At 44.8% G+C, this 12,913-nt stretch overlaps 1 protein-coding gene across 4 annotated transcripts in view; it reads right to left on the bottom strand.

Annotated features, from left to right (window-relative positions):
- Window positions 1-2,377: 2,377 nt before the first annotated feature.
- The window catches only part of rgs20 (regulator of G protein signaling 20), a 43,665-nt gene continuing 33,129 nt past the window's right edge, over window positions 2,378-12,913 (bottom strand). For 2 of the 4 annotated variants that reach the window (XM_046320661.1, XM_046320663.1), the window contains exons 4-5: window positions 12,506-12,740; window positions 10,214-12,433 (exon numbers count right to left, since the gene is read on the bottom strand). In XM_046320661.1, the coding sequence (XP_046176617.1) occupies window positions 12,245-12,433; window positions 12,506-12,740 (424 nt within the window). In that variant the 3' untranslated portion in view covers window positions 10,214-12,244. Of the gene's footprint in view, window positions 2,722-10,213; window positions 12,434-12,505; window positions 12,741-12,913 lie in introns of those variants that run through there. The other 2 variants (XM_046320662.1, XM_046320664.1) reach the window with 2 other exon arrangements.

Raw genomic sequence — 12,913 nt, 5'->3', positions numbered from 1 at the left:
AAAAAACACCAGGGACAGACTGATATTCTGTAAAAGGTACAGGGATTGGACTGCTGAGGACTGGGGTAAAGTCATTTTCTCTTAAGAATCCCCTTTCCGATTGTTTGGGGCATCCAGAAAAAAAGCTTGTCCGGAGAAGACAAGGTGAGCGCGACCATCAGTCCTTCTCCCAACCATCCAGGAACAGTTTGGTGATGAACAATGCCTTTTCCAGCATGATGGAGCACCTTGCCATAAGGCAGAAGTGATAACTAAGTGGCTCGGGGAACAAAAATTGATATTTTGGGTCCATGGCCAGGAAACTCCCCAGACCTTAATCCCATTGAGAACTTGTAGTCAATCCTCAAGAGGTGGGTAGACAAACAGAAACCCACAAATTCTGACAAACTCCAAGCACTGATTATGCAAGAATTGGCTGCCATCAATCAGGATGTAGCCCAGAAGTTAATTGACAGCATGCCAGGGCGGATTGCAGTGGTCTTGAAAAAGACCCACACTATGCAGAGGTTATTCCCTAGGCTGGGATCCACACTATGCAGCTGTTATTCCATAGGCTGGGATCCACACTATGCAGCTGTTATTCTATAGGCTGGGATCCACACTATACAGCTGTTATTCTATAGGCTGGGATCCACACTATGCAGCTGTTATTCTATAGGCTGGGATCCACACTATGCAGCTGTTATTCTATAGGCTGGGATCCACACTATGCCGCTGTTATTCTATAGGCTGGGATCCACACTATGCAGCTGTTATTATATAGGCTGGGATCCACACTATGCAGCTGTTATTCTATAGGCTGGGATCCACACTATGCAGCTGTTATTCTATAGGCTGGGATCCACACTGTTATTCTATAGGCTGGGATCCACACTATGCAGCTGTTATTCTATAGGCTGGGATCCACACTATGCAGCTGTTATTCTATAGGCTGGGATCCACACTATGCAGCTGTTATTCTATAGGCTGGGATCCACACTATGCAGCTGTTATTCTATAGGCTGGGATCCACACTATGCAGCTGTTATTCTATAGGCTGGGATCCACACTGTTATTCTATAGGCTGGGATCCACACTATGCAGCTGTTATTCTATAGGCTGGGATCCACACTATGCAGCTGTTATTCTATAGGCTGGGATCCACACTGTGCAGCTGTTATTCTATAAGGCTGGGATACACACTGTTATTCTATAGGCTGGGATCCACACTGTGCAGCTGTTATTCTCTAAGGCTGGGATACACATTGTTATTCTATAGGCTGGGATCCACACTATGCAGCTGTTATTCTATAGGCTGGGATCCACACTATGCAGCTGTTATTCTATAGGCTGGGATCCACACTGTGCAGCTGTTATTCTATAAGGCTGGGATACACACTGTTATTCTATAGGCTGGGATCCACACTGTGCAGCTGTTATTCTCTAAGGCTGGGATACACATTGTTATTCTATAGGCTGTGATCCACACTATGCAGCTGTTATTCTATAAGGCTGGGATCCACACTATGCAGCTGTTATTCTATAGGCTGGGATCCACACTATGCAGCTGTTATTCTATAGGCTGGGATCCACACTGTGCAGCTGTTATTCTATAAGGCTGGGATACACATTGTTATTCTATAGGCTGTGATCCACACTATGCAGCTGTTATTCTATAAGGCTGGGATCCACACTATGCAGCTGTTATTCTATAGGCTGGGATCCACACTATGCAGCTGTTATTCTATAGGCTGGGATCCACACTATGCAGCTGGTATTCTATAGGCTGGGATCCACACTATGCAGCTGTTATTCTATAGGCTGGGATCCACACTATGCAGCTGTTATTCTATAGGCTGGGATCCACACTATGCAGCTGTTATTCTATAGGCTGGGATCCACACTATGCAGCTGTTATTCTATAGGCTGGGATCCACACTATGCAGCTGTTATTCTATAGGCTGGGATCCACACTATGCAGCTGTTATTCTATAGGCTGGGATCCACACTATGCAGCTGTTATTCTATAGGCTGGGATCCACACTATGCAGCTGTTATTCTATAGGCTGGGATCCACACTATGCAGCTGATTTCAACGTCGTCATTGAGAAAACTGTCAAAGATGAAAAGTGTCAAAGATTTTTTTCCCGCACAGCATCCTTTCTCAATTTAAAAGTCATCTAGTTTTTCAAAAGTCTCCATTTTGACTACAATGTGTTTGCTGACAATGTAACGGAATACAGTTACAGTTGTTTTTAGTAATCCCTTCCATCTTATCCGCTACTCCCCAACCCTCACCTGACAGGTGGATGGATTATCTTGACAAAGGAGAAATGCTCAAAAAACAGGGATGTAAACAAATTTGTGAACATTTGAGAGAAATAAGCTTTTTGTGCGTATATGTACAATTTCTGGGATCGTTTATTTCAACTCCTGAAATATGGGACCAAGACTTTACATGTTGTGTTTATATTTTTGTTCAGTGTATATCATTTCTGTTCCCCTTCATTGATACTCTGTAATATATATAGTCGATGTTCCTGTCCATTGATGTTGTGTCATTGAGTCTGGTCTGATGAATGTTAATATCCACGCATATGGATGAGGCCAGATAACTGCTTGGAGGGCTGTGATTGGTTGAGCCAGTAGGACACAATAGAGCCTCTTCCTTTGTGGTGTCCAGGTGCAGACACTTCAAGGCATGAAGAGAGGTGGGGGCTCAGTCCTCTTCTACACACAACACTGCAACAAACACACCGGATCACCCACAGAAGAACAAACAGTCCAGGAAGGAGGCACTCTCCTCCAGCCTATTTTAAACACTACATTACCACCCAGTACAATGATTGTGCTTTATTTTATCTTTATTTTATCTTAAAGACTTTAAATGCCCACATCATTTTCTTGGAATAAAACAGAAAAAAATCAACCATATATACTGTAAACATTCACATTTGATTAAAAGGTATCCCCTAGTTAGTAAACGTACCACAAAAGAGCACAGTTGATTATGAACAGAAAAAAATGAACCTGTATAGCAGTGGCTCTCCAAACCTTAACCTTTGCATTTTGAAGTTGATTTATGTTCAATTAATCAGCTCGTCCCAAATGGCACCCTATTCCCAATAGTGCTCTACTTTTGACCAGGGCCTATAGGGCTCAGGTCAAAGGTAGTGCCCTATATAGGGGCTAGAGAGTGCCATTTGGAGACATGATTTCCCAACCCTCCTGGGGAAACACCAGGCTGCAAGTATTAGTTCTAGCTCTGCCCTATTTGACACCTAGGTCAGCTGACCAAGGGTTTGGCGGTGAGGTAATCAGGTGTGTTAGTATAGGGCTGGAACAAAGATGTGGACTGTCTGGTCTCCCAAGAAGAAGGTTGAGACGCTGTTGTAGGACAATTCGAAGTACTGTACCACCATGAAGCATGATAGCAGACCGAGGACTGCACACGGATACATCCCAATCCTCCAAGGATGCACTTGCACACTCCACATCGTGGATTTAAAGGCTAGAGGGAGTTTCCACCATTGTGAAATCCATGACCGTTTGCACCTGTGCACTTCGGAAGGAGGGTAGAGAATCGGGACACAGTCAACCTCTCCATCCTTGCCTCATAAAGGTCTAGCTCATCAAAGAGAGTCAACCTGTCCTTCTCTGATTCATTAAGAAATGTGATTCCTTATCCCTCCATGATAGATGAACCTAACCTGAGGACTAGTGTTTTTCCTCCCCCACTTGTGATGATAGATGAACCTAACCTGAGGACTAGTGTTTTTCCTACCCCACTCATGATGATAGATGAACCTAACCTGAGGACTAGTGTTTTTCCTCCCCCACTCATGATGATAGATGAACCTAACCTGAGGACTAATGTAAGATCCAAAGCTAGGGCCTATCAAGCCTTTAGCTCTGTGGACGAATGTGGTCTTGAGGCACTCAAATGACTCTGGTTCGATACCCGGTTTGTTTGGTCACGTCTAGAATGAACAGAAACCTCATGCAGTCCTTCAGCAAATTAGAAGGACTGGTCTCCCCAGCACCCTGTTCCCTATATAGTGCACTACTTTAGATCAGGGCCCAATATAGTACACTAGGGTACCATTCCCGATGCAGACGTGGTGAACACTATTGCCTGGTGGAGAGATGACGTCACAACAGGATCTGATGTCCCCAGAGAGAGAGGATCTTGTCTTTCAGTGTCTGTGAGGCACCAACATATTAAACTAGATAATAAAACAGAATAATGGCATTATTAAACACTTGGCTAGTTCAGAGTACTAGATTTTTAAATAATAATAATAACACTGTTTATTTGGTAGGTTGGTGTCACTTTTAAGCTGGCGAGCCTGGTCTGTTGCTGGGCTGTCTGCATCTGGTAGTCCCTTTTGATTAGAAACTCATCTGGCTTTTGACTACTGTTAACAGAGATCATTATCTAGTCCTAACTGGACTACTGTTAACATGTCATTATCTAGTCCTAACTGGACTACTGTTAACATGTCATTATCTAGCCCTAACTGGACTACTGTTAACATGTCATTATCTAGCCCTAACTGGACTACTGTTAACATGTCATTATCTAGCCCTAACTAGACTACTGTTAACATGTCATTATCTAGCCCTAACTGGACTACTGTTAACATGTCATTATCTAGCCCTAACTGGACTACTGTTAGCAGAGGTCATTATCTAGCCCTAACTGGACTACTGTTAACATGTCATTATCTAGCCCTAACTGGACTACTGTTAACATGTCATTATCTAGCCCTAACTGGACTACTGTTAACATGTCATTATCTAGCCCTAACTGGACTACTGTTAACATGTCATTATCTAGCCCTAACTGGATTACTGTTAACATGTCATTATCTAGCCCTAACTGGACTACTGTTAACATGTCATTATCTAGCCCTAACTGGACTACTGTTAACATGTCATTATCTAGCCCTCACTGGACTACTGTTAACATGTCATTATCTAGACCTCACTGGACTACTGTTAACATGTCATTATCTAGTCCTAACTGGACTACTGTTAACATGTCATTATCTAGCCCTAACTGGACTACTGTTAACATGTCATTATCTAGACCTCACTGGACTACTGTTAACATGTCATTATCTAGCCCTAACTGGACTACTGTTAACATGTCAGTATCTAGCCCTAACTGGACTACTGTTAACATGTCATTATCTAGCCCTAACTGGACTACTGTTAACATGTCATTATCTAGCCCTAACTGGAGTACTGTTAACATGTCATTATCTAGTCCTAACTGGACTACTGTTAACATGTCATTATCTAGCCCTAACTGGACTACTGTTAACATGTCATTATCTAGTCCTAACTGGACTACTGTTAACATGTCATTATCTAGCCCTAACTGGACTACTGTTAACATGTCATTATCTAGCCCTAACTGGACTACTGTTAACATGTCATTATCTAGCCCTAACTGGAGTACTGTTAACATGTCATTATCTAGCCCTCACTGGACTACTGTTAACATGTCATTATCTAGCCCTAACTGGACTACTGTTAACAGAGATCTAGCCCTAACTGGACTACTGTTAACATGTCATTATCTAGCCCTAACTGGACTACTGTTAACATGTCATTATCTAGCCCTAACTGGACTACTGTTAACATGTCATTATCTAGACCTCACTGGACTACTGTTTGCAGAGGTCATTATCTAGCCCTAACTGGACTACTGTTAACATGTCATTATCTAGCCCTAACTGGACTACTGTTAACATGTCATTATCTAGCCCTAACTGGACTACTGTTAACATGTCATTATCTAGCCCTAACTGGACTACTGTTAACATGTCATTATCTAGCCCTCACTGGATTACTGTTAGCAGAGGTCATTATCTAGCCCTACACTGGCTAGATAATGAGACCAGATACTGCTGGATGTGGTGTTGGAGGCCCAGTGCTGTTCTTTGACTACAGCTCAGCGTTCAACACCATAGTGTTCACAAAGCTAAGGACCCTGGGACTAAACGCCTCCCTCTGCAACTGGATCCTGGACTTCCTGACGGGCCTCCCACAGGTGGTGAGGGTTGGCAACAACACATCCACCACGCTGATGTTCAACACAGGTTCAGTCCCCTCCTGTACACCCTGTTCAGCCACGACTGCATGGCCAAACTGCTCCAACAGTTTGCTGGCGACACAACGGTGCTAGGCCTGATCACCCACAACGATGAGAAAGCCTATAGGGAGGAGGCCAGAGACCTGGCAGTGTGGTGCCAGGACAACAACCTCAACTTCACCAAGACAATGGAGATGATTGTGGACTATGGGAAACACTCCCATTCACATCAACAGGGCTGTTGTGGAGCGGGTCGAGAGCATCAAGTTGCTCGGTGTCCACATCACTGAAGATCTATCCTGGTCCACACACACCAACATAGTCGTGTAGAGGGCATGACAATGGCTCTTCACCCTCAGGAGGCTGAAAAGATTGGCATTGGCTTTCAGATCCTCAAAAAGCTCTACAGCTGCACCATCGAGAGCATCCTGACCGGTTACATCACCGCCTGGTACGGCAGCTGCTTGATATCCGACCGTAAGGCACAACAGAGGGTAGTGGGTACGGCCCAGTACATCACCGGGGCCAAGCTTCCTGTCATCCAGGGCCTCTATACCAGGCGGTGTCAGAAGAAGGCCCTACAAATTGTCAAACACTACAGCTACATAGACTGTTCTCTCTACTGCCGCATAGCAAGCGCTACCGATGCACCAAGTCTGGAACCAACAGGACCCTGAACAGCTTCTACCTTCAAGCCATAAGATAGTTAGTCTGGGTAGCTATTGGTTAACTATTTAACTATCTGCATTGACCCTTTTTGCAAACACTGTTTATTTACTCTTCATATTCGCTGCTGCTGTTTATTATCTATCCTGTTGCCTAGTCACTTTATCCCTACCTACATGTATATATATACCTCGACTACCTCTACCTACAGTATACTGCTGTTACTGTCTATTATCTATCCTTTACCCCCTACCTACAGTATACTGCTGTTACTGTCTATTATCTATCCTTTACCCCTACCTACAGTATACTGCTGTTACTGTCTATTATCTATCCTTTACCCCTACCTACAGTATACTGCTGTTACTGTCTATTATCTATCCTTTATCCCTACCTAGAGTATACTGCTGTTACTGTCTATTATCTATCCTTTACCCCTACCTACAGTCTACTGCTGTTACTGTCTATTATCTATCCTTTACCCCTACCTACAGTATACTACTGTTACTGTCTATTATCTATCCTTTACCCCTACCTACAGTATACTGCTGTTACTGTCTATTATCTATCCTTTACCCCTACCTACAGTATACTGCTGTTACTGTCTATTATCTATCCTTTACCCCTACCTACAGTATACTGCTGTTACTGTCTATTATCTATCCTTTACCCCTACCTACAGTATACTGCTGTTACTGTCTATTATCTATCCTTTATCCCTACCTAGAGTATACTGCTGTTACTGTCTATTATCTATCCTTTACCCCTACCTACAGTCTACTGCTGTTACTGTCTATTATCTATCCTTTACCCCTACCTACAGTATACTACTGTTACTGTCTATTATCTATCCTTTACCCCTACCTACAGTATACTGCTGTTACTGTCTATTATCTATCCTTTACCCCTACCTACAGTATACTGCTGTTACTGTCTATTATCTATCCTTTACCCCTACCTACAGTATACTGCTGTTACTGTCTATTATCTATCCTTTACCCCTACCTACAGTATAGTGCTGTTACTGTCTATTATCTATCCTTTACCCCTACCTACAGTATACTGCTGTTACTGTCTATTATCTATCCTTTACCCCTACCTACAGTATACTGCTGTTACTGTCTATTATCTATCCTTTACCCCTACCTACAGTATACTGCTGTTACTGTCTATTATCTATCCTTTACCCCTACCTACAGTCTACTGCTGTTACTGTCTATTATCTATCCTTTACCCCTACCTACAGTATACTGCTGTTACTGTCTATTATCTATCCTTTACCCCTACCTACAGTCTACTGCTGTTACTGTCTATTATCTATCCTTTACCCCTACCTACAGTATACTGCTGTTACTGTCTATTATCTATCCTTTACCCCTACCTACAGTATACTGCTGTTACTGTCTATTATCTATCCTTTACCCTACCTACAGTATACTGCTGTTACTGTCTATTATCTATCCTTTACCCCTACCTACAGTATACTGCTGTTACTGTCTATTATCTATCCTTTACCCCTACCTACAGTCTACTGCTGTTACTGTCTATTATCTATCCTTTACCCCTACCTACAGTATACTGCTGTTACTGTCTATTATCTATCCTTTACCCCTACCTACAGTATACTGCTGTTACTGTCTATTATCTATCCTTTACCCCGACCTACAGTATACTGCTGTTACTGTCTATTATCTATCCTTTACCCCTACCTACAGTATACTACTGTTACTGTCTATTATCTATCCTTTACCCCTACCTACAGTATACTGCTGTTACTGTCTATTATCTATCCTTTACCCCTACCTACAGTATACTGCTGTTACTGTCTATTATCTATCCTTTACCCCTACCTACAGTATACTACTGTTACTGTCTATTATCTATCCTTTACCCCTACCTACAGTATACTGCTGTTACTGTCTATTATCTATCCTTTACCTCTACCTACAGTATACTGCTGTTACTGTCTATTATCTATCCTTTACCCCTACCTACAGTATACTGCTGCTGTTTATTATCTATCCTGTTGCCTAGTCACTTTATCCCTACCTACATGTATATATCTACCTCGACTACCTCGTACCCCTGCACACTACCCCATGTATATAGCCTCATTACTCATTGACTTGGTGCTGGTACCCTGTGTATATAGCCTCATTACTCATTGACTTGGTGCTGGTACCCTGTGTATATAGCCTCGTTACTCATTGACTTGGTGCTGGTTCCCTGTGTATATAGCCTCGTTACTCATTGACTTGGTGCTGGTACCCTGTGTATATAGCCTCGTTACTCATTGACTTGGTACTGGTACCCTGTGTATATAGCCTCGTTACTCATTGACTTGGTACTGGTACCCCATGTATATAGCCTCATTACTCATTGACTTGGTGCTGGTACCCTGTGTATATAGCCTCGTTACTCATTGACTTGGTACTGGTACCCCATGTATATAGCCTCGTTACTCATTGACTTGGTACTGGTACCCCATGTATATAGCCTCGTTACTCATTGACTTGGTACTGGTACCCCATGTATATAGCCTCGTTACTCATTGACTTAGTACTGGTACCCTGTGTATATAGCCTCGTTACTCATTGACTTGGTGCTGGTACCCCATGTATATAGCCTCGTTACTCATTGACTTGGTACTGGTACCCCATGTATATAGCCTCGTTACTCATTGACTTAGTACTGGTACCCTGTGTATATAGCCTCGTTACTCATTGACTTGGTGCTGGTACCCTGTGTATATAGCCTCGTTACTCATTGACTTGGTACTGGTACCCTGTGTATATAGCCTCGTTACTCATTGACTTAGTACTGGTACCCTGTGTATATAGCCTCGTTACTCATTGACTTAGTACTGGTACCCTGTGTATATAGCCTCGTTACTCATTGACTTGGTGCTGGTACCCTGTGTATATAGCCTCGTTACTCATTGACTTGGTACTGGTACCCTGTGTATATAGCCTCGTTACTCATTGACTTGGTGCTGGTACCCTGTGTATATAGCCTCGTTACTCATTGACTTGGTGCTGGTACCCTGTGTATATAGCCTCGTTACTCATTGACTTGGTGCTGGTACCCCATGTATATAGCCTCGTTACTCATTGACTTGGTGCTGGTACCCTGTGTATATAGCCTCGTTACTCATTGACTTGGTGCTGGTACCCTGTGTATATAGCCTCGTTACTCATTGACTTGGTGCTGGTACCCTGTGTATATAGCCTCGTTACTCATTGACTTGGTGCTGGTACCCCATGTATATAGCCTCGTTACTCATTGACTTGGTGCTGGTACCCCATGTATATAGCCTCGTTACTCATTGACTTGGTGCTGGTACCCTGTGTATATAGCCAAGTTATCGTTACTTATTGTGTATTTATTATTACTTTTATTATTGTATGTTATTACTTTTCTATTATTTTTCTATTTTCTCTCTCTGCATTGTGTACTACTTTAGACCAAGGCCCATTAGGTAGTGCACTATATAGTTCACTATTTTAGACCAAGGCCCATTAGGTAGTGCACTATATAGTTCACTATTTTAGACCAAGGCCCATTAGGTAGTGCACTATATAGTGAATAGGGTGTCAATTGGGACACCCACTTGATTCTCATATGCAGTTTACCCACAATTCCCTTTTGTCTATTTACAAACGCATAAATATATATAATATTGCCCACAAGTAGGCATCATTTGTCCATCCAAACAATTATACAAATAATAAACAATTATAACACAATAAAATAACTTGTACACAAATAAAATGTAGATGATTTTTTTCTAAAACTATATATTCCTTTGGAGTGTGTTGATCTGGAGCAGTAATGTTTGTGTGGAGTAGAGGCCTTACGGGAGTAGAGCCTTACGGGAGTAGAGCCCTGGAGGGAATGGAGCCTTAAGGGAGTAGAGCCCTGGAGGGAATGGAGCCTTAAGGGAGTAGAGCCCTGGGGGGAATGGAGCCTTAAGGGAGTAGAGCCCTGGGGGGAATGGAGCCTTAAGGGAGTAGAGCCCTGGGGGGAATGGAGCTTTAAGGGAGTAGAGCCCTGGAGGGAATGGAGCCTTAAGGGAGTAGAGCCCTGGAGGGAATGGAGCCTTAAGGGAGTAGAGCCCTGGGGGAATGGAGCATTAAGGGAGTAGAGCCCTGGGGGGAATGGAGCCTTAAGGGAGTAGAGCCCTGGGGGAATGGAGCCTTATGGGAGTAGTGCCCTGGGGGGAATGGAGCCTTAAGGGAGTAGAGCCCTGGGGGGAATGGAGCCTTAAGGGAGTAGAGCCCTGGGGGGAATGGAGCCTTAAGGGAGTTGAGCCCTGGGGGGAATGGAGCCTTAAGGGAGTAGAGCCCTGGGGGGATGGAGCCTTAAGGGAGTAGAGCCCTGGGGGGAATGGAGCCTTAAGGGAGTAGAGCCCTGGGGGGAATGGAGCCTTAAGGGAGTAGAGCCCTGGGGGGAATGGAGCCTTAAGGGAGTAGAGCCCTGGGGGGAATGGAACCCTCACCCTCAGGGGAGTACAGCCTTCAGAAGAGTAGAACCCTCAGGACAGTAGAGCCTTAGGTGGAGTAGAACCCTTAGGACAGTAGAGCCCTAGGTGGAGTAGAACCCTCAGGACAGTAGAGACCTAGGTGGAATAGAGGCCTTGGGGAGTAGAGCCCTCGGGAGAGTAGAGCCCTCACCCTCAGAGGAGCTGAGCCCAGTAGAATAGAGCCTTCGGAATAGTAGAGCCCTAGGCGAGTAGACTTCTCGGACAGTAGAACCCTGAGTTTCTTTAGTCAGGTGACGTCTCTGTAGCGCGGCGCCAGGTCATGGGGACAGGGCTAGGTCAGGTCAGAGGCCCGCTTCACATCCTCTACACTCCTAGAGAGCTACTGGGTGTGCAGACAGTTATAGCACACGTAATAGCTCTCCAGGAGGAAGGTTGGCCACCCCTTCTCTTCTCTAACATTCAAACCAAATGGAAATGAGAAAAGAGAGACGATCCTAGGTTTGTTGTCACCTAAGACTCTAGAACAAAGAGTGTTGACTTAGGACTCGGAGACCTACTCTGAGAGTGCTGAGTTAGGTCTCTGGGGCCTGCTCTGAGAGTGCTGAGTTAGGACTCAGGGTCCTGCTCTGAGAGTGCTGAGTTAGGACTCAGGGACCTGCTCTGAGAGTGCTGAGTTAGGACTCAGGGGCCTGCTCTGAGAGTGCTGAGTTAGGACTCAGGGGCCTGCTCTGAGAGTGCTGAGTTAGGACTCAGGGGCCTGCTCTGAGAGTGCTGAGTTAGGACTCAGGGCCTGCTCTGAGAGTGCTGAGTTAGGACTCAGGGGCCTCCTCTGAGAGTGCTGAGTTAGGACTCAGGGGCCTGCTCTGAGAGTGCTGAGTTAGGACTCAGGGGCCTGCTCTGAGAGTGCTGAGTTAGGACTCAGGGTCCTGCTCTGAGAGTGCTGAGTTAGGACTCAGGGGCCTGCTCTGAGAGTGCTGAGTTAGGACTCACGGGCCTGCTCTGAGAGTGCTGAGTTAGAACTCAGGGGCCTGCTCTGAGAGGGAGTTGAGCAGGTTCTTGTAGGCTTGGGAGTTCATGTATCGGGGGTAGGAGTCTCTTTGCATCAGCGTGTAGATCTGCACCTGAGCATCAACGAAGGTCTGGGACGACGGCTCCAACATGTTCTTGTTGATCACCTCCCGAACACGGGAGTCCAGACTCACCTGGGGAAACACAGCATGAAGAGACTAGATACATATAATATCACATGAAGAAGGAGGAGAAGTCTTACTCACCTCTTTGGGTGAGAGGATGGAGATGTAGTCCTCGTAAATGATCCGTGCCTTCTCCTCAATGGAGGTCTTGTTGGTTTCCTTGGTGAACTCCTCACAAGCCAGCCAGAATAACATGTTCTCCTCACTGAACTCTGTACACAGGAACAACCTAAACGCCACTCGGCCAGCAGTGCACGACATCAGTCGGTCAAATGACTGGGCCCAGGAACGGACCTCCTCCAGAGTGGGAGGGGGGCTGCAGAGAACACATACCAATCAGAGAAGAACAGCAGGCACCAGGTAAGGCACTAACACACTGGACTTATAGGGGCTGACACCGTTTCACCAACACCAGGCACTAACACACTGGACTTATAGGGGCTGACACCGTTTCACCAACACCAGGCACTAACACACTGGACTTATGGG

Source organism: Oncorhynchus gorbuscha, linkage group LG22 (assembly GCF_021184085.1).
Source record: "Oncorhynchus gorbuscha isolate QuinsamMale2020 ecotype Even-year linkage group LG22, OgorEven_v1.0, whole genome shotgun sequence".
Taxonomy (NCBI): Eukaryota; Metazoa; Chordata; class Actinopteri; order Salmoniformes; family Salmonidae; genus Oncorhynchus; species Oncorhynchus gorbuscha.
The sequence above is the reverse complement of the archived record's forward strand: the minus strand, read 5'-3'. Positions and strand labels throughout refer to the sequence as shown.